Source organism: Aplidium turbinatum, chromosome 10, assembly GCF_918807975.1.
Source record: "Aplidium turbinatum chromosome 10, kaAplTurb1.1, whole genome shotgun sequence".
Lineage (NCBI taxonomy): Eukaryota > Metazoa > Chordata > Ascidiacea > Aplousobranchia > Polyclinidae > Aplidium > Aplidium turbinatum.
This window is the reverse complement of record NC_137481.1, coordinates 9,843,230-9,871,055: the sequence shown is the minus strand read 5'-3', so window position 1 is coordinate 9,871,055 and position 27,826 is coordinate 9,843,230. Positions and strand designations below refer to the sequence as shown.

The following is a 27,826-nucleotide window of genomic DNA, read 5'->3' as shown; positions in this document are numbered from 1 at the left end:
GAGATTTCTGGAAGATTGAAAACATTTTCGTCCCGGCCCCGTTAAAAGCGAAAAATAAAATGATTGATTGTAGGATAGTAAAGTCTTAAACTTTGATCATTGCTACGTCATAATGTCTTGCGCTAGCGAATGTGACGTAAGTTGTTAAACTCGTATTTTTTCGGTTACAGAGTTTACGTAATAGTTAATCTTTCTTGTATTCTACCTTCTGGATAATTCTATTGATAAAATCTTACAGTATGAATACAGTTCTCGTGATAAAAGATAGTTGACGTGAGAACAGGCAACGGAATTGTGGACGCGTATTGCTTTAGTGCAGTAGGCCTACTAATTCCCAACCTTTTTGTTGTCACAGACCTCTTTAGACAAATTACTAATTCTGCGGACCCCTACCTAAATTTTGCCTGAAACTCAATTAACACACTATTGACTATTGTAATAATTATGCTACTCAACTACTGTAGGCTACTGTGTCACATTGCATTGCCGCTATGACTCCTGCGGCAAATATTAGGTTAAACAGTCGCTCAAATAAGAAAATGAATGAATTGTTCAAGAAATGTCAGCAGTATTTGATTATTAAGGTGACCCAAAGTGCCAGGCCGAAACTTTGTCAACGTAAGCAAATTTAATGAGAGAAATGAAAGTAAAAAAATCGCTTTTCGTTTTTTTTCCAAATTCATCAAGGTAATCACGGACCCCCAAAGGCTTTCTCACGGACCCCCAAGGGGGTCCGCAGACCCCAGGTTGGAAACCACTGGTTTAGTGGATAGTGTGAGATATACTTTAAGCTGAATTACAGTGAAATTCGCTGAAGCTTACATGTATTTGTGCCATTGTCCCATGAACCATTTTTTTAAGAAAAAAATTCCATAGACCATTGGCAATTGATGTCCATTATGTGAACCAATAAAATTATCTTTGGACCACTAAAAATTCCAGGTGGACCACCAGTGGCGCAAATTGTTATATTCCAAATTGTGCAGTAGCTTACATGACCTTATAAGGGCATCTGCCCTTTTCCCCCCGCTTCCGGCGCCCCTGTCGGTTCCACTGTAGATGTGCTATTGTTAATGTGAAAATTGTTTGTACCGGTATTTATTTATTTTGGTTTTTTATAATTGACAATTTGAAGTTTGTTTTGTTTGTTGGTACATGTACTGCCGCTTCTTATGTTTTTGCTTGCTTGTGGACACACCAAGAAGAAAGCGTTTTCAAAAGGTCCATATTTTTGGATTTGGGAACCCCCCCTTTAAAATGTCTGGCTACGGGCCTGGAGAGACTGTTCACCAGGCATTTGGTAATAAAATTAATTTGCGTTCTTCTGGTGACTATTTACTAGATTACCTCGTGATGTTAAAGATGATAACTAGCTTTTGTATTTCCGACGTTTCGTCAGTCAGCACGACTGACTTTATCAAGGTGGCTAAAACAGGTTAACACAACCTGTTCAGCAACGATGGCACAACACAAAAACATACTGATAAAATGAATAGAGTAAAGCAGCAAGAATCAGAATTAAAACACGCAACAAGATACCTAGAGGTTAAACTAAATGCAGTGAATGCCTAAAACCAGTAGGCTACTTTCCAATAGCGTAAATTTATCTATCTATTGGGCCACTGTCAAGAAACGTTGAAAAGACATCAGAACGTTTCTTGACAGTGGCCCAATAGATAGATAAATTTACGCTGTTGGAAAGTAGCCTACTGGTTTTAGGCATTCACTGCATTTAGTTTAACCTCTAGATTCTATTTGAATAGGACCTTCTGATGATCCGTTAGGTGAAACAATTTGTAAAGGCTTCAGATAGTAATAACTACATTTGATTTAGTTTAACCTCTAGGTATCTTGTTGCGTGTTTTAATTCTGATTCTTGCTGCTTTACTCTATTCATTTTATCAGTATGTTTTTGTGTTGTGCCATCGTTGCTGAACAGGTTGTGTTCACCTGTTTTAGTCACCTTGATAAAGTCAGTCGTGCTGACTGACGAAACGTCGGAAATACAAAAGCTAGTTATCATCTTTAACATCACGAGGTAACCTAGTAAATAGTCACCAGAAGAACGCAAATTAATTATATTAATTGTAATACTCAGTCAAAAAACGTTCAAAAACTGTGCTTCACTACTACGACTTCAGTTCTTGAAGTGGTTTGTTTTCAATGTCACGCTTCATTGGTTGGCTGCGGGAAAGGTCTATTGTGAAAAAAACAAAAAAAATTGTCAAGGTTATATTTTGTCTCTTTTAGACTGGCAACATTGAAATGAAATGGTTGAGTGAATCTCAAGAGAAAACAAAGATTGTTGACCAAGCAAAAGTGCAAAGCGAACTGCGTTCTTGAATATGCTCTGTTCAGGCGCATTGTTTTGCATGTCTGCAATTATCGCTTACATGAATTGCACTACCATTTTTTAAAATTTTTAACGTAAGTTAATTTGGCTTGCAACAGCATGCTTAATACTGTATATGGTAAGTTGTGCCTTTTTGTACTTGCTGTAGGTTCATGGGTGTAGGCATAAGCTAGGCCTGGTGTCATGTCGAACAATGTGTTTCTCAAGGAACTAAGCTTTGGGATTCCTATTGAGCTTCCTTCTCAAAAGAAACGGGATGTCTCTATACCACATGCACCATTTCGGAACAGTGCCTTGTCTGTCGAAGATAAAAAGGTATTTTATCACACAGTAACCTAATAGATCTATAAAAGATTTGAGAGGGCACCACAGCTGCAAAGAAGCAAGTGTTGTCAGAGAAATGAACAGTGTAAAAATTGAAGTCTGCAAAGGTAAATAGACTGGTAGGAATGGATATGGGGAGCCTGTCCAGAGAAATATTTAACAGTTTTTCACCTTGATTCTGTAGCTTTTTGTGTATTTTGTTGTCTTAGCCTACTGTCTTTGTATTTAAAATGTACACTTCATTTTTAACAAATTTACTAATTTAAAAAGTAAATTTCTGTAAAAGGTTATGATGCAAAAGTTGGTTTGAAATATAAGTTTAAAATCATTTTCCTTGGAAGTAGCTGACTCAATGACTAATATAGCTTTTTATTGTTTATGTCTGTTGTAGAATGTATTTTTTTAGGGTCCACGTCTTTTAGGCGCAGACAGTTAGGCGCCGGTCAGATAGGCGCGCACACTGTGGCGTCTGGATATTTAGGTGCGGAGCACTGTGGCGCCTGTTCATTTAGGTGCTATTCCTAGTAAAGTCTGCAGATTGTATCAGCTTGGCAGGTAGGGCAATGCTTTTCACACAAAATGTTATATTGAAAAGAAAAATATGTTGTTTTGTTATTGCGCGTGTGGAGATGAGGTGCAAGACAACGCTCTACTACTCTTGATAAATTAGCACATCTCCACAGGGCATTTGCTATGCATCCTGAACACAGGTTGCAGCCAGATGGAACTTTACTTAATCTGTTATCTTTCGCAATTACTTCTACTCGGGATGGATTGGTCGTGTGCCGAGTTCGTATGAGACAACGCTCTACTACATGAATACTTTTCTATAGGGCATATGAACCCTGGCTACAAGTTGCAAGCATAATGGTGCGACTTTGCTCGTTATTAAACCTAGTCAGGGTTTTGACAGAAAACTAAGTTACTCTTCACTCAAGCCTACCACCCGCTTGAATATAGGCTATGGTATGTTTTTTACTGATGTTTAGTGTAGTTATTATTTGACTCACTAAAAGTGAACTCAGTCATGATAGGAAACTTGAATAATTTATTGATAAAGCTTTCGCCGACGCAAACCTGGACTAACAACAAATAAATGCCGAACACGTGCATTAAAATACAATATATTTTTCTGTTCAATATAACATTTTGTGTGAAAAGCATTGCCCTACTTGCCAAGCTGATACAATCCGCTGACTTTACTAGGAATAGCGCCTAAATGAACGGGCACCACAGTGCTCCACGCCTAAATATCTAGACACCGCAGTGTGCGCACCTATTTGACCGGTGCCTAACTGTCTGCGCCTAAAAGACTTGCTCCCTTTTTTTATGGTGCTAGTATGTGTCATATATAAACTAGCTAGTGATGCACTGAATGTACAGACAATAGGTCTTGCTGGTTTTAAGCATACCACCATCTTGAAGCATTAGAAAAAGACTGTGTCTGAAACTATGCTGCTCAAACTTACGGGATTTTTGTTGTGGCAATCTATTGGATTAAATCTGAGATTATGTCCTCAGACTGAAAAAAAAAACTTTTTAGAGACTAAATCTTACATTTTGTATTTATTCTTATTGAGGTTACAGCCTGTTGAAACAGCCACTCTCTTTGAGATTGACAGTGTGAAATTCCTGCTTCCTTTTGTTGTTGCTTGTAATTGTTACATTTACTACTAGCTGTTTAAATCTAGATGTTCAAATGCATAAGGTATTTGTACAAACCAATAATGTACTTTATGACATTACAAGGCTAGAAGACTGAAACTAACCCACAATGTTGTTAGGCAAATGTTAGGAACTTAACTTTTTGGAGCTGGTATAGAAGTCCCCCTCCCCCCTTGGTAACTCATGACAAAGACAGGACTCAACCAAACATATAGGGTGAAACTACTTTACCTTTGCTTTACTGTTCACACACTTCAATCCACATGTTTTGGTCAATTCCTCTTTGTCATGAGTTGCCAAGGGGGGGGGGGGGGACTCGTATACCAGCTCCAACTTTTTATATGGCAGCTCAAATCACCTTTGCACCAATAGTTAGAACTTGATGAGTAACAAACAAAATGTATTCATATTTCAGATTGCTCTTAAAAATGCACTTCGTTATTTTCCGTCCTGCCATCATGCAATCCTTGCGCCAGAATTTGCAGATGAACTGTCATCTTTTGGACACATTTACATGTATCGTTTTCTTCCGTCCTTCAAATTGCAGTGAGTCATATAGCTGTTTCACAAGAAACACAAAGAAGTTGCTATTCCATGTGTGATGTAACTTGCAAAGAACTTTTTTGCTGATAAATCAAAATCAAATTTCTTTACAATTGTGCTGGTACTTGTATGTCAGAGATTCGGATTTTAAAATTTAGTTTTAAAGCAATGGTTTTGTGTATTTTAGAGCATATCCTATTGAAGAACTGCCATGTAAGAATAGGCATGCTGCTGCTATAATGCTGATGATACTTAACAACCTTGATCACCGCGTAGCCCAGGTATCTCAATTATTTGGAGATCATGTGCTTTGCCTACATATTTTAGAATTTTAGTGTACAGTATGTTTATTATTTATTTAAACTTTTTCTACTATTCTAATTTGATTTTGAAATTCTAAACTTAATTTGAAATTACATTATTGTCAACTTAATTTAATTAAAACTGTTATAATACAGTATTTGTATTCTAATGAACTTTGTGAATGTTATGTAAAACCTTACATGTGATTATGGGGAATTTTTACTTGTGATTTACTAGATTTGTGAGGTGAATCAAACATTTATTAACATAGGTGTATGTTTGCTCACTTCCATTGGACATTTGGACAATTTTAAGGTTAAAATAATCCATATGTTTGTCTCATCGAAGTCAAAATTCGTTGTCAGCTGCATAGTCGAGTGGTGAGAACCTTGGAACGGCAATCGAAAGGGCACTGGTTCGACACCACACAAGAGCATGTGGCTGTGCCATGTCAGGACACTTAAAGGCATGCCTGAAGGTGGACATGAAGATTGGCTTCCTTGCCTTCCCGTCCACTTAATCTAAATCTTCAACCACTGAGTGTTTAAGCCTGAATACGACAAAAAAAATCGAAATTTACTTCTAAAAAGCATCATTGACAACTGAAACGTTCTCTGACTTCTAGCAGTAGAAATAGTGAACAGTAGAACAAGCTGAGCATCGCTATGTTAATCTGCATGGCGTTTTCCTGGCTCTTAGCACAAGGCTGAGTAGGCTACTCACTACTCACTAGTACATCGAGCAATTGCGATGCAATTATACTTTGCAACAAAGGCTGTTTACCAACTTTTTAACTTATTTAGTTCCCCCACGAGTTGGTCACGTACGGAGGAAACGGTCAGGTTTTTAGCAACTGGGCTCAGGTATGCTTGGTGTATTCTCTATCAATCGCCTGCTAACCATTGCTCATTTTTCTGAGATGGCACAGTGCGTTTTCTTGTATCATGACCAGTTGATCACCATTGCATTGTTGTTTTGGGTAAAGGGTGATGATTCAGTTTGGCATGCCATTGGTGATGCTTTCTGCATTAAGCTGCAGAGCAGTCACTCTTTTACCTACGTACAACAGCTGGTGCTGTTCGCCCGGATGAATATTGTTTTGGTAGAGTGTTGTTGTATCACAATCCATGGTACCCTTTATATAAATTTTTTGTTTCTCAAATTGATACTTGCAGGGACCACCCACCATTAATAATATTACACTAAACTTCACTGAAAGTTTGAATGATCGAGAATAATTTTAAATGATTATCTCACCATTTCTTCTGCAATCATATTCTAACACGTGACATCAATTTTTAGTTTTGGCTTACAATGAAGTATTTATGCGAGCTGGATGATGAACAAACGCTCGTCATGTGCTCAGGTCATCCACAAGGCTTGTTCCCAAGCTCAACTTCTTCTCCGAGACTAGTCATCACCAACGGTATACTTTAATCATTCTCTTCGTCATGTAAGGGGGTAATTTTACATGACCACGCGTCTACGGTAATCAACGTAAATATGGTGTTGCTCTGTTCCTGATATATGAAAGAAAGTCACCATGACAGAAATCCCAGATATGATGAATTTCTATTTTGATTTGTTATGTTGATGTATCCTCTGCGGTCGAGGTTTATTAAATGTTGAGTAAACTGTATGATACTTACTGTACTGTAGAGTAAAATTTTTAAATAAAACTTTCACTTTAAGTCTTTTCCCACTCAACGTTTCATATCCTCAAAGGTATGGTCATCCCAAACTATTCTTCTTTGGATGATTACAACCGAATGTTTGCGATGGGGGTGACAATGTATGGCCAGATGACAGCCGGAAGTTACTGCTACATAGGACCACAGGGGATTGTGCATGGCACTACGATAACTGTCATGAATGCAGGTTGGTTGCTAGTGTTCAAGTGGATCACTTCACCACTTGTAGTCTGCATTGTCATAACTTGGACGGCTGAAGCAAATTTGCGCACAAACAAAATGACGTGGCCAATGACGGAAACTTGTTTGGTTAGCTGCACGACACAGCATAGGGGAAGGTGGGGCAAGATGGGACGTGGGGCAGGACGGGACACCGTGGATATTTTTAAAAGTATTAGCTTTAGCGTCCTCTACCCATTTAGATGTTAAAAGACACCATGATTCTCGATGACTTGCAAAAAAAAGAGATGTTCAGAGAAAAAACGTGGTCGTGGCAACAAGATAACTGATTAGAGGCTAGTTGCTATAAGAAATCTTATCAAAACTTTTCACATTTTAGCATGATTTCAGAAAAATTTGGAAGATGATACATGGTCTGGAGATACAGTAATAAAAGTGCTTTTTGGTGCATCTGACTTTTTAGATGTGAGTTGCATATATAATAAACAAACAGAAAATTTCAAAATGTCAGTCATTGGGGCAAAACGGGACAGAGCTGCTTGGGGCAGGATGGGACATCTGTTCTGCTTATAATGGGCGTGGCAATTTTGTATGTGATTTTTATGGAAAAAAGTAGTCTGTCATTTTGCCCTGATGTAATTACGTGTGCTGTAAATGCAAGTCATTTTTGAAATTACAAGATATTATCAGTAGATTTGTGGTTTTACAGGTGATTCCTCATATGAACAATACGCGTCCCGTCCTGCCCCAGGTGTGGGGCAAGATGGGACAAATGAATTTTTTTTGTTTTTGTTAATTATAAGGCCATGCGATACTAACTGAGTCTTTGTATCTTGCTGGTTGGTAGTGGTGTGCAATAGAAATAACATGATACCAAAGTTACCGATATTGATAAAAAGGAATTCTGCAAAACATCGATTAACCTTTGTCAGACTGCATATTTTTACACCGCTAACAGTCGGCATGGGTACAATTGTACCCACGTACATTTTCCATTGAAATTTCCAAGTTAGTTATATTTTTTGTACGGTATGCCGTATTTATTGGTCAGAGCGTTTAAATACTGTGCTCTAGGGAAGTATAGCACGTGTTGCTGCACCAGTTCTCTCTCCATTCCCCTTTTATTTTTATCATCCTTTCTGCCCCTGCGATCAGCTATCGTCATCCCAGTCGTTCCACTTCGTTTCCTCTCCCTTCGTCTCTTGCCTTAGATAAGACAAGGCACGTGCAGTATTAGAGTTTTTGATTATATTTGAGTAGGACTAGTAGGAATTGGTAAGTTTTCTGCCGGAATTGGTTAGGTGTAAACTGTAGATTGAAAATTGGTTGTACTGTAGGCTATAAGTTTTGGAAGGTTGGTGAAGAAATCATGAGTGATGGTGATGCTGAATCTAGCATTTACGATAATCGAAGAACACGACGATTGAGGTCAGTATCATTTTGTGTCCAGCTTATAGCCTACTTTTGTAGTACCGGTATTTCACAAAGAAACATTATACACATTTATTTACTTTTTTGCTGCCTTTCAGATATACGGCCGATGAAATTAGGCGTATGATTGAAGAATCTGATTCTGAATATGAGGAATGCGCATATGTTGCATCTGACGATGAAAACTACATACCAGAAGCAGATGATGGCATTAAAGAAGCGTCCGACATTGAAGAAGAAATGGTGGTAGAACAGGAAGAAGAATACGACTCAGACGAGAGTGTTGAAGATGTCCCTGCCATGTCTCAACATGTTGATAGCATTTGGATTGCTAAGGATGAAACCGAATGGCATAGAGATCCGCTGCCAACTGCCCAAACAAGATCTCGTAACATCCTACGACAAAGAGGTGGGCCTGCAGCAACCAGCAATCTATTTACAGAAAAAGAGCTGTTCAAATCCATCATGAGTCCAGAGATGTGTGACATCATACTAAGAGAAACAAATCGAAAGGCTAGAAGAGTTTATGAAGCTTTCAACAACAATCTCGCAGAAAGATTTCGTAATGCTTCTGAACGGCCACCACTAAGAACATTCGAGCCCTTTACTGAAGTTGAGCTCAGTGCATTTATTGGCATCCTTATTGCTGCTGGTGTACACAGGAATAACAAAGAGAATCTGGAAGATATGTGGAAAGTAGATGCTTTGCCTCTTATACGTGCAGCTATGTCTCGTGACCGCTTCAAGTTGATGCTCAGATTTATCAGATTTGACAACGATAATACACGTGCAGAGCGTGTGCAAACAGATAAAGCTGCACCAATACGAGATCTGTGGCTAATGCTGAATAAAAATTTGGAGAGAGCCTACAAGCCACATGAATGTATCACGATAGATGAACAATTGTTTCCATTTCGAGGACATACCAAATTCACACAGTATATACCATCTAAACCAGCTAAATATGGTATCAAGGTTTTCTGGGCTTGTGATGCATCAAACGCCTACCCGCTGCATGGTCAGCTTTATACTGGAAAACCAATAGATGGTCCCCGACAAACAAATGTTGGTGAGCGAACAGTTTTGGACCTGGTCTGTTTGTATAAAGGCTCTGGAAGAAATGTCACCACCGACAATTTCTTCACAGGTATGCAGCTAGCTAAAGTATTGAACACCTGGGACATGACTTTAGTTGGAACAGTCAGAAAAAACAAGAGGTTTTTGCCAAGCAACATGCAGCCTGGCAAGGAAAGAGCACTTCACTCGACCAATTTCGCCTACCATCGAGATGCAACAGTCTGTTCATATGTGCCAAAGAAAAACAGATCAGTTGTGCTTCTATCATCCATGCACATGACCGGAGAAGTCGAAGCAACACAATCAAGCAAACCAGAGATCATCACGTACTATAATAAAACCAAAGGGGGGGTGGACACAATGGACAAAATGCTGGGTGAATACACAGAAAAACGACGGACACTGCGTTGGCCTTTGGCGTTTTTCTATAACATGATCGACGTCACTGGCTTAGCGTCGTCTATCATCTACAGGGAACACAAGCCAGTGTTTAGGAAAAAGGACCAACGGAGAAAGTTCCTGAAAGATCTTGCGAAACAGCTATGTATGCCTTCAGTGGAAGCTCGCACTACCAACCGCATGATGATGAGAAACCGCTTCCTTCGAGCTGCAGTGGAAATGGTTCTAGGACGGCCCATTGCGACACCGCCAGAAGGGGCAGAAGCTAACCCCAAAGAACCCCATGGAAATCGAGGAGCTACACCGATTGTTGGCAGTTGCTATGTCTGCAGAGATCAGAAACGAAAATGACGTAAAACCAGGAAAGGCTGCGTGGCTTGCGTTCAGCCTGTGTGCGACGAACACTCCATAACAAAAACAAAGTGTATTACTTGTGACACTGACTAAACCCATCTCGACTAAGTTTTCTTTCATATTTCTGTGTCAAATAAATCATTTCTGTACTCTGTTTCATTCAACATTCAAAAAATTGTCTTTGTGTTATGTATACTGGCATTATTTAGATACACAATGTGCAAGGGTACAATTGTACCCATACCGCCTGTTATGGGTGTAAAAACAACTCGACCCTAAATCTCGGTAACGTGTAAAGATTTTTTGCCGACATTTAGTCTGCATAATCTAACACAGAAATGTAGAGATGTCAGGAATTTTCAGGTCTCTCTGGTTTCTAGAAAAAAAGACTGTCGTATTTTAAAATTGGAATGGGTACAATTGTACCCATGCAGCCGGACGAAGGTTAAAGTTAAGTGTCCCGTTCTGCCCCACCTTCCCCTAATTGTCGTGGTGTAGGAAAATAACCATTGGATTTCTTTATCTATTATTATCTATTGTTTCTCTTGTCCCTAAATCTTATTGACGTATAGAAACTTGTATTTACATTGCGTGCGGGTGCTCAATGTAAAATTATAAATCAAATCAGAAAATTGGTGATGATGTTGGAATTAACTTGAAATAACGTCTGCTGCATCAGTTCTGCTATGCTCGGCACTGACGTAACCATTATCCCTTAGGTCGGAAATACCTGAATGCAAACAGTTTGCGGGGAAAAGTGTTTGTCACCAGTGGATTGGGAGGCATGAGTGGGGCCCAGGCGAAAGCTGCAGTTATTGCTGGTTGTGTTGGAGTTGTAGCTGAGGTTAGTAGACGATGCCATGCTCGGTAAAAACATTCACTGCCAATAACCGGACAGTAACATTACACGTTTACGTAGATTGATGATGTAGCTTTGAACAAACGCCACAGTCAAGGCTGGTTGACAAAGAAGACATCGGATTTAGACGAACTTGTGGAAATGATCAAGAAAAGCAAAGAAAATGGCGACGCTATCAGTATTGGATACCTGGGAAACGTGGTGGATCTTTGGTAACATTGCACTTGGTTGGCATTACAATCGTAAATTGATTCCAATATTGCTCGTCGTCAATTAACATCGCGTTGGTATTCAGTATTGTCAATGCTATCCCTTTTATAGTTTTCATTTGGAAATAGACCTGACAATTTAAAAATACTGTTTTGAAGATAAATTGAGGTCCGTAATGGGATAACAACAATGTGGTATCATGAATACCATCCATCCAGCAAATCAGTCCTTTTTTTACGTTACTTTTACTTCTGCAGACGTTGAATCGATGTTAAAAAGAACTGATTTTCTGGCTTTGTAGTATGATAACCTCTCCCGTACTTGTTACCTTGCCGTGGTGGGGAGGCTTGAGTACCTCAAGGATCCTGTGGGCTATACCGACGGGGGCTCGTAGCCCCTGGCAGGTCTAACCATGTCGGACAGGTTACAGGTGAGAGGTCAGACAAAAGACAGTACAACAACAGCCGGGCAGACAGAGCCCGTCAGCCTTGGACGGCAGTTTGTCTAGGGGAAGGCAAATCCTGATTCAAAAACCTCCGCTGTCTTGCGGCTACATCCAGTCCTGGAAAAGGCTACGGGAGTCAACCCAGACAGAAAATCCGCAGTGGAGTACGTGAGGCGGTCGACTGTCAAACTCTGACATCCTTCCGGCAACTCCTGCAGCCAAACCGTCGCCGAGTGTCACGCTTTGCGTTCCCTCGGACCACGCCGGAGAGGCAGAGAGGGGGGTCCTGTTGTGTTTTTGGGCAGCGCAAGACCTCCATACAAACGCCCAGGCCAGCACTCTGGAGAGGCCACTCCAGTCGCCCCCATCCCTGGGTGCGTAAAACAAACCGGAGGACTAGAATGATAAACATTGGTGATAATCTCTTCTATACCTTATAACAATTGACCCTAATCAGGGAGCACTTGGTGAAATGTTACGAGAAGGAAGGTAAGCCACTAGTTGAGCTTGGTTCGGACCAGACGTCGCTGCACAATCCTTACAACGGAGGATACTACCCGGTTGGAAAGACGTTCAAAGAATCTCAGCAGCTCATGCGGAATGACCCAGCACAATTCCAAAAGCTGGTCAAAGAATCGTAAGTTGGTAGCGAAGGCTTGCGTGGTCAACGGAAGTTTGACAGCTAGTTCTTGTTACTTGTGGTGACACTGGCAATTAAACCTTTCACGAAGACATGTCATTACTGAGCATCGATGTATCTCATTGAATGTATGTCTTGGAAAGCTGGTTGCATCAATGTATGTTTAAAATTGGCTTTTTTTTCAAAATAAGCACTGTAATGGCTGTGTTGGTTTTGTAACAGTAAATCTCGCACTTGATCTGTAAAAAAAGTGTTTATCTGCGGTATCTGAATTTGACTAATCTACTTCACTTCGACGCCGTCAGATGTTGAATCGATGTAAGCATGGCAGCTTTGCGGAGCTAAAATGTAATGCGCTTGGCAGATATCCTAAGGCGTTCTTGGAAAAACATGTTTGTGCCATTGTTATTAAAGTTACAGTGACTGACGCTGTAACAGCAGACGGGTGTTAGCACTTTGTATTGGAAGTTGTTATATCACGTTTCTGTCGTATTAAAAATGGGACGCTAGCTTTAATAATATAACACACAACCATGAAGCGTAAAAACTTTACAAAAACTAAAATAAATTAGCATAGAAACTATGCGTTTACTGACCACCGCTTAAAACCGACCTCAGTGACATTCGTTGCTAGTCTTTTGCTTTTATACTGTTTGTATTTGATCCAGTCTTCGAAGACACGTCGCTGCAATCAACAAATTATCCGATGCCGGAATGCACTTTTGGGACTACGGCAACGCGTTCCTTCTAGAGGCGAGGAACGCTGGCGCGTCTGTGTTGAAAGAAGGGGCTTCCGAGACGAAAGCAAGCACAACTGACTTTCGTTACCCGTCCTATGTGCAACACATAATGGGGTATAAACCTTTACTGCTGTAATTTGCTGTCATTTCACTATTTTTTTAAACTGGGCCTAAGTTTTGTTGTTTCTCAGGAATGAATTGCGATCGTGATATCCTCCCCACTCTTCCTGATAAAGTCTCTACAAGACTTCAGCTTCCAAATAGGCTTTTCAGTTTGAGAATAAATATACCCTTATTTGATCAGTTGCAATTTGCTGAGTACTTTGATCCGGTTGTTTACCGTCGCAGTTTCAACATTAGGTTACACTCTTTAGTTCAATTTATTATTGCAAGCTTCTGATTATGTTCGTTTTGTGCTGAAAAAATTAACCATAACTTTTCTATTGTGATTATAAATTGTTTTTAATTGTGGAGCCATTTCTATTTTATTTTTTGTCTGAATTATGTGATCTTTTTTCGGTATACTGACGCTAATGTGTATTTGAGAAATATTTGATTCTGTCCCTTTTATGCAGAGATATATTCTCACTCGGTTTCGGTCCATTTCGCTGGGTTTGCACGTCATGCAAAGAGAGTGACCTTGCTGAGACAGACGCCATCGCTGCTCAAGTCATCGAAGATCTCATCAAATCGGTAACTGCAGTCAACTCTGCACCTCTTTGTAACTAAATGACTTCTTGTTCAAACTTAAAGGCAGCAACACAGCGAAAGTTATCTTAATCTAACATGTGTAACTGTGTAAGGGCCTAGCTATCATGTCGTCATATTCATTTTATCTAACACTGACTTTCGCATTAAAATCATCATTTAAATAATAATATTTTGGAGCATAGATTTTCCAGCCGGATGCCCTTCCTGACGCTAACCACAGTTATTGGCGGTGGGCCTAGCCTTTACTTAAAAAAGTATTTCCTGCAAGGCAGCAGGATTTCTAACAAGTTTTAGCCAACCAGTCGAGGTTGTTTCCCATGAGGTGGGACGTGGACCAACTTGTTAGTTTGGTGTGTGATCAAGACCAGTGTTCCCCGAGACCCATGGTGTAACAATCCATGGCGACTAAAAATAACTGACCGTCATGGTATCAAAAACCTGAGAAATCCTCTCACTGAAACTTATTTGCTATCGTCGATAGAGTCCACCAGCCCGCGTCGAACAGCAATATGCAGATAACCTGAAGTGGATCAAGGAGGCAGGAGATCACAAGCTGGTGGTTGGTTCCCAAGCCCGTATCCTGTATAGCGATTGCGTAGGAAGGATTGCTCTAGCCACCGCGTTCAATCAGGTGTGAGAAAATTGTTGTTTATGAAGCTAAAGCGGATTTACATTCGCCACTCAACGTCTCGCACGTTTTGTTTAGCACTTTCTTACATGGTTGTATGACGTTATACTCTTGCAGGCAACATGTGTAATTGTGTATTTATCAATGCACTAACGTTGAAATATTTTTATGCTCGTACTTACACACTGGCAAGCAAGGATTCTAGCCTATTAAGATGATTTAACAGTTTTTACTTTCTCAGCCAACAAAATTAGTCAGTTTTACTTTTATTCAATGTCTGCAAACGGCGAATCCACGCAAAAAAAGGATAATTCTTTTTATTATGGATTATTTATAAAATATTATTAGGCTGTCAAATCGGGACGACTTCAAGGTCCAGTAGTTATCAGCCGAGATCATCATGACGTCAGTGGGACGGACAGCCCTTTTCGTGAAACATCGAACATTTATGACGGCTCCGCATTTTGTGCAGGTAAGCGATTTGGCTATGTGACACACTTGTGATTTGCAGACTGTCACAAAGAGCTGAAGGTGAATGTACCTCCCAAGCAAAATGCTGCAGTCATCCGCCCAATAGCGTATACCTTATGTCAAAAATATGATCAATGGAGCTTGCCGTTATTCGGTTATGTATTACTACTACTGTTAGGAACTGTTTAACTGCTAATGAATCTTTAGTCCCGATCCAAAATGCTGTGAAAAAAACGTTCATTATGCCATGATGTGACAACTCTTCTTGATAGACATGGCCGTGCAGAATTGCATTGGAGATTCATTCCGGGGAGCTACATGGGTGGCCCTGCACAACGGGGGAGGAGTGGGATGGGGAGAAGTAATCAATGGCGGGTTCGGATTGGTTTTAGACGGAAGTGAAGCCGCCGAAAAGAAAGCGCGTCGCATGTTGGATTGGGATGTTAATAACGGGGTGAGTCGCTGTTGAATTTTTTATGATAGTTCAGCCGAGTTGAATCTTTTGAACTCAAGGGTTATCACGTTTTCATTCTTCACTTTCTTTCACTCGTCAATCAAAGTAAAGCTGCTCCCACTATAGTTCCTAAACTTGTTTAAACACGTAGTTCATTTCGTTCGATCGTCGGAGCACTCGGCATACGATAACAAGTACTTGAGTTAACCATATACTTTCGAAAGATGTAAACACCCGGCTATAAAACAAAACTTTACTTTTGGCTGCAGCCAGGAGGTTATCCCTGTGGTCTATTGCAAGTGATTTTTTTTCTTACAGGTTGCCCGCAGGGCTTGGTCAGGCAACGAGAACGCCGTCGATGCCATAAAGAAAGCGATGACTGCCAATGATCGCCTGAAAGTAACGTTACCTAATGCTGTCCAAGAGCAAGATTTGTTAAATGTCTTTGCAAATTAAGTTGTTCCATATTTCCGCTGCAATTGTGCTTGACATGCAATACTGTACAATGTATCTTGAACGAGTTTACCTTTTATTACACCACGGTGTTCCTTGAATATAAGCTGCTGCTTCTGTGCAATAAATAAACATGACACAATGACGTTTGCGGTCTATTTGTTCACATGATACAACTTCAGCAGGGGACTGTATGGGCTTGGTTTTTCTTGTTTGGCCGTTTCACTGTTATCTTCCATCACGGTCCGTACAAACTGGTGCACTGTCGCCACGGCAAACCCAGCCCGTCTGTGCGCATCCCATTCGTTGGAATCCTCATCTCCTTTTTCTGTGAATAAAAAAAAATTATTCTTGGTTTCCTCCACCGATGGGCCATCATGTCAAATGATCCAGAGCAATATATATCAACTTTTTTTACTGTTGAGACTGGTAGCAATCTCACAGCAAAAAATCTTTTGAAAGTTTTTCTTGCTGATAAACAAATCGTAAAATTTGAGATTAAACGTCAGCAAAAGGAAAGATTAGATACCGTATTTTTTTGTTTACGATGTTAGGTTTTTCAATTGATTTGTAATAATCTTGAAATAAAATTTTAAAAACAGTGGTTTGAAGTCAGTTTAATGAGCAATATAAACACGAGACTAAACGTTTCTGTTTAGGCTGACATGAAGTGGGCCTGTCTTCAATGTGACCGCAGTTACACAATGAGCAGTCGCGTTGAAGCCTTAGCTCTGTGAAACAACAGATGTGCTAAAGCAACTTTTAGATTACAGAAACTAAAATGCAGTGAAAAATATTCCGCGTAAGCTCAAGCAACAACTCGCCTGTTAATATAACAATATGCCTCGTTGTTTTCAAGTTTTGTAGCTGCAAGGTAAGAGCTGAGTTGAGGACTTGTGAAGAGGTTTTATTGTTATCTTTGTCGTCTAAACGGATAATCATCGCAGGATGTTCCTCCATGACGCCAACCAGACGAAGCGCACGTTTTCTGCGAATTTCTCCAACATCCGATTGCTTGCTGCGATGTAACATGACGTTAAAAAAACACAACAGTCGCTTCTTTGCGTGCACGATAGTATTCACACAAGCCGTGCCGTACCTCATTAACAGCAACTGTTGTCCGATGCGCTCATGCAACGCAATACGCCAAACCAATAGCTTTGTCTTTTCATGAAGACGCCCCATCCATTTAATAAGTTGCAAGAAGACGGCTGAAAAAAGAAATAAAAACTTAAAAACGCGACACCGATTGCTGAGGCTGACTTTTGCAACAACGATTATTCTTCGAAAAATGACGTACAATTGCTTTGAAGAAGAACATCCACAGACACGGGTATCAAGATGCCGTACTCTCCATTGAGAATGTTGGTGTATTGGTCTGACTGCACTTCCTCTGGGTTGTCGGCTTGAACAAATTGCACCTTGCGGCCAGCACACTTGAACACGGACATGTAAGGAACTTCAGATAGCAGGTCCATGTCTGCAGACCTAAAATAATGAACGTAAAGAGTGCCACTGCAGTTGCTGCAGCCAGTGCACGAAAGTAACCTTGACAGCGAAAACCCGGTGTTTTCTATCACCACTGGTGAATGGCAAATGCAAAAAAAACCTACTTCGTTCGGGACACAAACAAAAAAATCAATTTTTTTATTCAAGTAACCAACGTTATAACTATTATCATCATCTATTATCGCCTAAGTGTTCACGGTTCGTCGGTACAGGTTTTTTTGTTTTTATGCGAATTGGTTTTATCATTTCACCAAAGTAATTCAAGTCGGTCAGATGCTTTTATCGTTAGCATGACGTCCTTAACAAATTTAGCACTCGTAGTTATTGGAATTGCTTCAATAGCTTCAAATTGGCTTCAATTAGCTTCAATTGGAAGTTATCAACCACAGTATTGTTTTGACCACTTTGAAACTTTATTTGAGCTTAAATGGGATCATTATGAAACTCTGGGCTCATCATTCGTCACTTTCGATTAGATTGGGCATTCCCTACGTTCACTGTTCTTAGTTTAAGCGAATTAAAGAAGGCTCAATTGGTAAACTCCAGCTTCTAAAGAACATACCTAATGACAATCCACAACGTTTGCGCATTCAATATCTTGTCAAGGATATTCTTAGTAACTTGCAAAAAAGAATGACCATTGCCTCCGCAATCAGACTGAAAGCTGGAGATTACATCTGCAACGTGTTTCATATCGAATCGAATTCCTTTCGATATCAACAGAAGGGACTGAATGTCGTCACAGGTGGGATGGTCACGTGGGTTGAACACATAAAATGAAGGACTCGCTTTGTTGACCGGCTGTGGCTTGACGTGCGCTATCTTCGGAGATTTGGTTTTCATATTCTCGCCAACGCTGCTCGTCGACGAATCTTTAACACTAAAAAATTGATCTTCACTTGCACGAGAATATGAAGACACGTCATTTCCAGGGTTATTTTTGCAAGGACGGAAGTTAGCGTCATTACTTTCAAGTTTAGAATTTGGTTGTTTGGCGTTGTGCTGGGTGGAGGTGACGTCATGATTCACTAAACGTTTTGATGGAACCTCATTCGACATCTTGACAGAGTTCAAGTCATTTTTGTTTAAATCGACGCGGACTGTAGAATCTGTGGGAGAGTCGGTTGGCAGCACTCCGCATTCTGTTTCATCAGTCGGTTGGTTTATGTGGCTGTTTGTCGATTTTAGCATGCTTGGCTGTACTGTTTGAACATTAACGTCCTTTAGGGTTCTAGCTGTGTCATCAGACCCGGTCGTTAAAATAGGTGAAGGTAAAGTGTAATGAACCGCAGTCCCACCAACTCTCTGCGACACAACATCGCTTACTGTGCCGCGACACGACTCGCTGGTTATGGGAAAAGCTACACCGCTGACAATAGGGACAGTTTCTGATCGAGCCGTTCCTGAAGAAAACAGACCCGTTTCACTGGCTGTCACATCTTGCTTTGGCCTAGCTGATGATTTTCCAATGGGTTTGCGTAAATGCAATGCCAGTTGTAAAAGGCGATCGGATAAAACTCCAGAAGAATCAGGGTTTTGCTTGATTTCACGGGCTTTCCTCAGCAAAGTATTGATTTCAGAGTATAGAGTCTGGTTCGACGATCCAACGCATTCACGGTCTGATGAAAAATTTACGGCATTATTACTGCATTCGCTTACGGATGTGGTTGATTGAAGGACCTCCGAAGATCGCTCCCTTGGAGCGAGAAGGTTAAAGGAAACAGTTGTAGAAGCTTCACTCGGTGCTGCAATGCGTTTGTCGTCACAAGAAACTTGCAAATCGCTCTTCAGCGTCTCTGCAGAGAATAAACGTGTTGGATGTTGATCTTCTAGAATCTTCGATACTGATGTTGATGTTTCGCCTGAATCTGAAGGATGCAAACATTTGAGGTCCGATGAAAACGAACAAGCGTCATCCTCACGATTAGAATGTTGAGTTCTTTTCGATAGCTTGACTCGAAAACGCTTTTCACGAATGCGCTGGATGTAAGAATCATCCAGATGAAGAGAACAAGCTACTGCGGCGGAAGAAGATCGTGAAGTCGCTGGCGGTCGCGTTGAATCATCTTGCTCATGTGAACATTGATCACGAGCCAGATGGGGCAAAGTGGGCAAAACCGTGAGGGTTTCACATGAGTGGTGTTTTTGGGAGAAACCGGAGCTGTTTGTGTAGTTGCAAGTGCTTACCGGCATATCGATGTTTGTGTTCAGTGAATGAGGTGATACCGAAGCTGGTATGACCTGTGAGTTGCCACAATTCTGGTTAGGCGCATCAAGTGCTGGCTGTTGAATCGGAACAGCTTTTACGGACTCCCTGTCAGCGGGCTTGTTGAAGGAGATCCGTTTTCCTGTGCAAATAATTGGGATTCTACTTGACAAAATTCTGCTTGATTGGACAGAGCCATGGCACGCTGACGACGAGCTCAATTCTTCAGCAGTTGCCAACGTACTTGCGTGACCCAAGTAATGGTCGATTTTGTCACAGCACCTAGTAAGAGTACCATTGCTTATAAACTGACGACGATTTATTTCAGAAGTGTTAAGCATACGTTCTTTGGAGAGTTGTAATCGTTCAGTAACAGCGGCACGCACAGTTTTTGTCAAACCATCATCGCTACTGACTTGACCGTTGAGAAGTTTTTGAAAAGTCCGAGAGAGTCCAAAGTTTGAGAAATTCCCAGTTTCGCAACAATGCTGATTCGAACCAGGGCGGCTGACGGCAAGTGTTGCGCTACAGGTGCTAGCTCCATTGCTTTTCCCTGAAAGCAGTTTGTTGGCGAAATTAGCTGAGTGTTTCTGACGAGCCATCGCACTCAATGAGCTGTCGCGTTGGAAAACAATTTTCTTCAAACTTGTGTGGGTCTTTTGATCTTGCTCTGCTGCAGCAAGGCAGTTTACACCATTCTTCAAGTTCACTGCAAGAGTTGCCTGTGTAAGCGGAGGACCACAACTTGCAGGAAGGCGAGATCGACGAGTCAATCGTGGATCTGGAAAAAATAAATAAAAAAAAATTCCACTGATGTTTATGAGTTTGGAAACTTGGCGTCGTATTTTTTTTTCGTAAATTTCAACTTTAAAATAAAACCTTTTTGGATGTAGCAGTGCCAGTGAAGAAAATATTTCCAATAAAAGTATATCTCCATCGTACCTCATACTTAAAGTTGGTATCGAGCTGGGGAAAAACACTTCACAGAAAGATGACAATTTGTTTATTTTATAAAAATAATAGTACCACTTAGAAGCATGTAACAATGTTTTTTACTACAAAGACTTTCAAAATCTAGACAAATCTCAGAAATAAGGATGACATGGCAAACCCGCCCATGTAAAAGCAACGTCAAGGTACAACCACAGCAACCCCAATATCCACATGTCATGTTGTGCTTAAGGTCAAACGTCACTTGAAGGGATATAGATTAGATAACTGGTTGACGTTTTTCGCTTTCTCTTAATATATTACGTTAATTGACAGAACTGTAAAATCCATTTCCGGTTTGCAAATGAAACTACAATTTACATCGCTATGACAACGTGCAGTTAAAAATTTGACCGAAGGCCAATCTATCAGTAGCCAAAATCGCTAGTATAAGTTGATAGTTTGGGTATTAGTAAATAAATATAGTCCTTGTGTATATTTTGTGTGATTTTGAGTCACTTTGGTGCTATTATTAACATTGAAATAACGGACTAGATTTTGGCACCTATGCTGGAAATCCAAAAAGCGTTTGGCAACGCTGGTAATAGAGAAAATTTGTCATTTTTTAACGTAAATTTAAGAGTTTTGCAGTGAATTGATATTCAGTGATCACACTTTGGCAATTTGGATTCTCAAAACTATCATTTCAAAGGGATATAAATCAAATTTAGGTCAGAGTTTCAAATCAAAAATGCATCGGCCTTCCGTCAGGCCTCCAGTTCGCACGTTGTCAAGGCCTGTATATAGATGGCTCAAGTAGGCCGTGGATGGCTATGGCTTAACCTTGTGGATGGCCATGGGATTCTGCGTTCTTGTGTGCGTAGACATTCTGTTGCTCCAGATGAGGCTCAGTGCTACGACATACTGCTCCCAACGAGCTGTTTGTTGAAGATGATGACTGCAATGAGAAAAATCTGTTAATCGTCTTAAAATTTAGTTTCAGTCTGGACGACTCTGAGGCATTTTCCACTATCCCAGTATCCCTGCAAACTCTTCTTGCTGCTAAGATATTTAAATATACTGTAGAATAGATCAATATCACATTGCAAGACAAATACAATCAGGCCCAAAATTTAGAAAGTGTTTATCGTTTAGAACGCAGAAGACTGCCAATACTGCAAAACATCGTAAAGCTTCTTGTTACAAAAATGACAAGGAACGACGGTGACCAGCCAGAAAAAAGTTTGACATCAATACAATTTCGAGAAACTTGAAACTATTAGGATGCCTGTGTGTAAAAAAAAGAAAAATCGTGGTTTAAAATTGCCACATTGGACAACACATCGGCTGCTTTTCATAAATCAACTTGGGCGCCAAGTTTGTGCCTTATAATCGCGCGTCACAAGGAAATGCGTCAAATCACAGCAAAAGCGTGCAGCCAGCGCTAATGCAAGCTAGCAGACTACAGGCGTTGCATCAAAATAAAAAGGACGTCTTTTGCTATCTAGGTAGTACTTTCACTATCCTAGCCAGCCTCATAAAAAAGCTACTAGCTCAATGGTTATCGATTCCGGCTTAAAACACATCAAAGACTTTGAAAATGGTATCGATTGTGTTCCTTCTTGCATAACGCAGTAAAGATAAGTCAGGTAATAATGTGGTGACATCGTAAATATGATACAAAACTGACAAAAGGTACTGTCGCTGAAAGACCTTAGCTATAGTGGAGCGATAAATAAATGAACCACACAACTATCATCAATAAAAGCTTTAACAATCGACGACAGTGAAAACTGGCCACGTAGGGCGGTGCAGACGACGTTTTGTAAGTAAGTAGTATTTTACCTGCAACAAGCCTAGCGCTGTCGGCCGCACACTCGAAGCACCTTTTCCAAGTCGCTCCTTTGTCAAGAAATTTTGAGAACTGTGCACTGAAAATGGCAATGTTGATTGTTGTCCTAAATGGAATACGTATCCAAGTCACGGTAACATGGATGAAATGGTGATAGAGAAATAAGTTGTCAATTTGGTTATAATGTTATCAGCAGTTGTCATTCTGAAATTTCTGAATCTAAAAACATCCCACAATGCACTTCGATGAGACAAATCTACAAAAAAGATTCCATGATAAATGGTCATAAAATTTTAACACAGAACGATAACAAGTGTCGTCTAATGCTGATTTATCAAACGATGGCTTTACTCACCACTTGCAGACGAGAAGCGGAGATCTTGTCTCCGATTCAAATTTTGGTGGAGTATTTTTCTCACCCAGCCAACCTTTTGAAGGTCTTCTTGACAACTATTCGAATTGTCAATCCACGTCCTGAGAACAGAATGCTTAAAGTTTTAGTAATGCTACTATGCATTGTCTCCGTACTGTAATAAACCTACGTGATGTGAGGTATTTCAATTTAAGTTCAGAAATTGCAGTTTAAACTTTTAGATGTGATAACGAAAAATGGCTGTAACGACTGCAGAGCGCGGTGTTGAAATCGGAAAAGGTTTGCTGCAAGATCCTTTTTAAGAAATCATGATCTACTTGTAGAACACCGAAGTCGCGCAAACGAGGATGTTACGACCCTTCTTGTTTGAGTTAACAAGGTTGTGGCTCAACGTTGCCAGATTTCAACATAGTTTCCACTTCCTTGGATATTTCAGTAACCATTGCAGAAATGAAAATCGAGCCTGTGTTTGGTCGAGTTTGGGCTTGGTTTCTTTTAAAAAAAAAAGGACTTCAAATTTGTAGATCTTTATGTAGACCTACTTACCATCGTCTGAATTTATTCTTACGTATTATCAACATCGCCAAAAGTTAAATTTTCTCTCAAACGCAACAAGATATATTCAGAAAAGCGAACTATCGGGCTATTTCAGGATTTCGTTTTCGTGTTTTGGATAGGCGTGCGATTAGGCGTAATACATTTGTAGCCATACCCGTGCTGAGATCGCAGCGTTGACTTTATAAGCGGGTCGTTTTCATAAGCGTAAGGACAATCTTGAGAGGTGGAAAACGGAACTTGTTGGCAAAAAGCAACAGACACTTGATCGTTTCGCTTGATGTCCAGCTGATCGACGCGAATCGACGGGTTTCCTAACGAGATTTTGTGAGTTTTTTTGAACCGGTCGCTTACCCTACAAACAATTAAACAGTAAATAAACATTAAAACGCACAAATGGTCCGTTATTTTTACATTGATTCAACGTCTGCGGTCTAAAAATAACGGATTTTGCCGTCAGAGAAGTTTAAAAAAATTGATAACAAATTTTATGTCTTACATGAAGTCAGGATGTCTCGTTAGCTCTGCAACGTTGTTTGAAGATAATGCGTCTCCCAGCGCGATGAAAGAAGGGCGGGAAACTTTGATTGGAACAGCCTCGTTTCTATTGCCTGATTCACTTGAAAATCTTCTTTTGTTTGACGTGCTTGTGGATTGATTTTCCGCCGTCTCAGAGGTGAAAGAGCTCGCAGCATTTCTATCATCTCCTTCACATAATGCATAGTGTTGGTTTACACGCTGCAGTGCATTCGCTGGCCCATCGGCTGCGGCTGAACTTGAATTCCATTTCAAGATAGATTTCTTTCCGTAAGCATTCAAAGGTTGCTAAAGCAATAAACAAGAATCTGTGTAACCCGTCTTTTAGTTTTGTCGATGTTATAACCTTTTTACAACAAAGTTACAAAGATAGTTGTAAGTGGTTAACGTAAGATGTCGATTTCAAAGTGAAAAACTTGTTTAGTGTATTCCCAGGTGATAGAGCTAACCACTTCTTTGGACGAGCCACGAATGGTCGGTTATAACAATGAAGTTTATTTCAGCGTCTAAGCGATAAGTCGTGGCGTAAAACCACAGACTATGTACTACATTTAGAAACAACTACACATAGGGCAAACGACAATCATTCAGCTGTTGATTTTCAGGAAGCGTTCCGAAAATGCTATTCAGCTAAGCGCCTTTTGTATAAATTGTACAACGCGTGACTTCAAAACGCATACCGCAAGCTCTTCGGGTCTATGATGATGCATTCTGGCCCGACACGTATATGCCCAGACCGAATTGAGTTTTCTAGCGATGTTTTTGCGAGTTTGTGGTGTGTGAAAGAATCCATCGCAATCCTTGTCACGGGTGGGAAGCAGTTCATCATCAATCTGAATATAATCACAAAAGGGAGTTCATTCCGAAAACAATGAATTTACTTTGTTTGAAGATACAAATCAATACATGGAGAAATAAAACATAGTAACTTTAGCAGGTTTAGCATACTTTATTTCACACAAAATATAACATAATTAAATAAAATAAACTCTAACGTTTTCGACACGTACGTGTGTCCTCATCAGGAATTAAATCTGCAATACATAAAATGAAAAATCGTAAGATAAATTTGACTATGCACTGTAACTGTAACGACACTCTGGACTGAAAGCACAAACCGAACAAATGATACGAGAATGATTGCGAGTAAATTATGCGGTGGGAAACAGATCACGTGAGGTGTAGACTACAGGCATTGGACAAAACAATTAGAACACACACAAAAGGAACGATGAGCCACAGGCGAATAACTGCCGGTTGAGAGATGGATTGTTACGTTTGCTAAACCTACGTATGCTAAACCCGCTAAAGTTACTATGTTTTATTTCTCTATGGTTCAACAAAGCAAACTCTCTACCAAAGCTTTAACAAATAAATACGTAGCAGCCAGAGGGCAAATGACAAAAAACATACTGCTCCGCCATGGCAAGCTGAACACAATTAAAATAAGCCCCAAATGCGGTTAAACCTATGTTTGTCTGGTACCCGGGCACAGATTTAAAGTTATATCACCAATCATAATTATCATTAGAATCACCGATTACTCCTTTCATTAAACCATTATTTGGCATTAAAATGGGAAATCATACCAACATGATTCTCATAGTGACAAGATTAAAATTAAAGGGATCGATAGCATGAATTTTACAAGGAGTTGATTACAATCTCGTCAATCATCAGAACAAGTACTATCAACTTGTCCCACGCCCAACCCTAAAACGTGAAGTTGACTTCTGATTCCGACATGCCCTGCATCTACTGACTCACTCAGGTCAAAGAAATAAGATGAATCTCGTCTTCAACAATCACAAAGTGGAGGGATAAGTTAAAATTGGTTAACTGCCTCACACGTTGAACCAGTGCACAAATAAACATTTTGCAAATCAAAACGTTCAACATGCTACTTACTTTTTGATAAAAAATCAATTTATTGGTATCGAGATTCAAATGTTATTATAACATCATAGCTCACATTCGTTTGGTCTTTGTCCAATAATACAGTGGTTAGCTTGTAAAGTTGTTCGAGTTGCATGGAACCTACAGCAGCAAAGGGCTCGATCTTCATCAAATGAAGCTTCGTTTGCAACTCGGCTGGCATTGAAGCTGGCATTTGAAAATCTTTACGTTTTGGAAATTTCACAAGATTGCTTGCTCTTCGTTCTACCAAAAAAATGCAATGATGAAAGTAGGTAGAGTGCACTGACTGCAATCTTACAAACAAGTTAGTTTGGTTGAGCATACTAAACATTATAAAATATTGATTACAAACGAAAAAAGGGAGAAATTTATTGCAAATATCACAGACATTCTATCAATTTTCGAAAAAGTATAGAAAAACATTAAATCTACAGATTAATTTATTTTTATTCTGAGTGCCAACATATCTCATAACATACTGTAGCTTCGTCAATGTCATCAATCGTCATAAGTTTTGCAAATTCTTTTAAGGGTGTCTCTGCGAAACTTATGAAACATTTGTTTCCGTTAGGTGACGAGATATCATAATTTCAGTAAAGTGTTTGTAAGGACCCGCAACCGCTATGAGGACACCAAAAGGAGACCACCAAGCCAAAAAGATTGAGAACCACTGCTGTATGTTCAAGTACAGTGGATTAGCAGTCAGCTTACACACATAAAATTGAGTTTTCTTATTTTTACCTTGAGAAGAGCCTGTACAGATATCACTAAAGCTTTTTGCCAAAGTAAACATACACTAATTGACTTTTTTTCAAATGCAAATGTACACAGCGAAAACCTAACATTTCTACATCACAAAGCTGTAGACCTACATGTAGCTAATTTTGCAGCCAATTTATTTTTTTCACTACAAAAAGCATTGTCACCTTTCACTTTTGAGGATAATGTTTTCGGAGTAACCACAAGCACATAAAGAAAATGTCCACCATGCTTATGGTGATGTGGAATTTCCTCTTGATCAAGTTGGCTCTTCGCCATGACATATAAACAGCTCGCCATGCGTAAAGGCACCACTCCAATGATTCTTTTTTGAACAAGATACTCCATAAAAAGACAAAACTTTTCCACATTATGTTTACTTGAAGGGATTAACTTGAATACATTGTATTGTCGATCCAAATACAAACCTGCAAGTGAAACGACACAATGACAAAGTGAACACAAATGGCAGCACTTTCAAGCAAAATACTTAGCAATAAATTTGACCAACATTTCTGTGATGCCACTTCCTGAGATAAAACTAGTCCTATACAACATTCAGTAAATTTACAAAGAGAGTAAGATCTTAGACATTTTTTGAAAGCTTAACTTAAAAAAACTAAATTGACTTTGTAACTTCTTAAAACATAGCTTTATGGAAGAAATGCTATTAGGCATCGATTACTTTCAAAACAAATCTGCAAATTACCGTCCTTTTTCTTTTTTGACTGAAGAAAAGGTGGAATTGACTCATTGAACTTGTGCATTGGAATAAAATTTTCCAAGTTCAAGCTTGTGTCACTGTAAATATGACAACATGTAAATGAAAGTCTTTGTATCACAATCTGCAAACAACACTCCATAATTATGAATATGTCTTGCATATGTATAATTTTTCTATACTGATCGAACACCCAGTAGTCCACAGTCTCAAGTATTCACAATTTTTTTTTAATTTCAATATTGAGTACCAATCAATCCAATCATGCTTACAACTTTTGTTATAAACTACAATACACTTTCATATCTTAAACTTACATAAAAGCTTCGTTAACGGCCAAGCCTCTATTACTTGTCATGTGAGCATTACACAGCAGGTCTCTGTTGACCAATAGCGACCCTTCCCACACAGGAAAACTTTGCAAATTAGCAGAAATTTGATTGTTAGCAGTTTGTATGTCACTTGAAGATGTCATTTCTGACACTTGATGGGACATGACCATGTGCATAAGCAGAATTTTAACACCATCAGTGGGC

The 27,826-nt window shown here is 39.8% G+C and overlaps 3 protein-coding genes across 3 annotated transcripts; 2 read left to right on the top strand and 1 right to left on the bottom strand.

Annotated features, from left to right (window-relative positions):
* Positions 1-2,505: 2,505 nt before the first annotated feature.
* On the top strand, positions 2,506-16,095 carry LOC145777990 (urocanate hydratase-like). Its single transcript, XM_082589367.1, has 15 exons — positions 2,506-2,668; positions 4,758-4,888; positions 5,073-5,166; positions 5,992-6,051; positions 6,491-6,614; positions 6,914-7,066; positions 11,040-11,164; positions 11,240-11,391; positions 12,292-12,471; positions 13,143-13,328; positions 13,790-13,907; positions 14,407-14,556; positions 14,902-15,025; positions 15,297-15,478; positions 15,797-16,095. Exons 1-15 carry the CDS (start codon positions 2,537-2,539, stop codon positions 15,932-15,934), a joined length of 2,049 nt encoding a protein of 682 aa, XP_082445493.1. The 5' UTR covers positions 2,506-2,536; the 3' UTR covers positions 15,935-16,095.
* LOC145778762 (uncharacterized) lies at positions 9,343-10,547 on the top strand. Its single transcript, XM_082590338.1, has 2 exons — positions 9,343-9,893; positions 10,041-10,547. The coding sequence occupies exons 1-2, from the start codon at positions 9,640-9,642 to the stop codon at positions 10,315-10,317; spliced, it is 531 nt and encodes a 176-aa protein (XP_082446464.1). The 5' UTR covers positions 9,343-9,639; the 3' UTR covers positions 10,318-10,547.
* Positions 15,968-27,826, bottom strand: LOC145777989 (uncharacterized). Its single transcript, XM_082589365.1, has 14 exons — positions 27,608-27,826; positions 27,279-27,370; positions 26,737-26,997; positions 25,866-26,053; positions 24,574-24,726; positions 23,856-24,181; positions 22,784-22,902; positions 22,422-22,534; positions 21,420-21,534; positions 18,003-20,427; positions 17,232-17,419; positions 17,031-17,142; positions 16,756-16,949; positions 15,968-16,259 (listed from the first exon to the last, which is right to left on the bottom strand). Exons 1-14 carry the CDS (start codon positions 27,796-27,798, stop codon positions 16,087-16,089), a joined length of 4,650 nt encoding a protein of 1,549 aa, XP_082445491.1. The 5' UTR covers positions 27,799-27,826; the 3' UTR covers positions 15,968-16,086.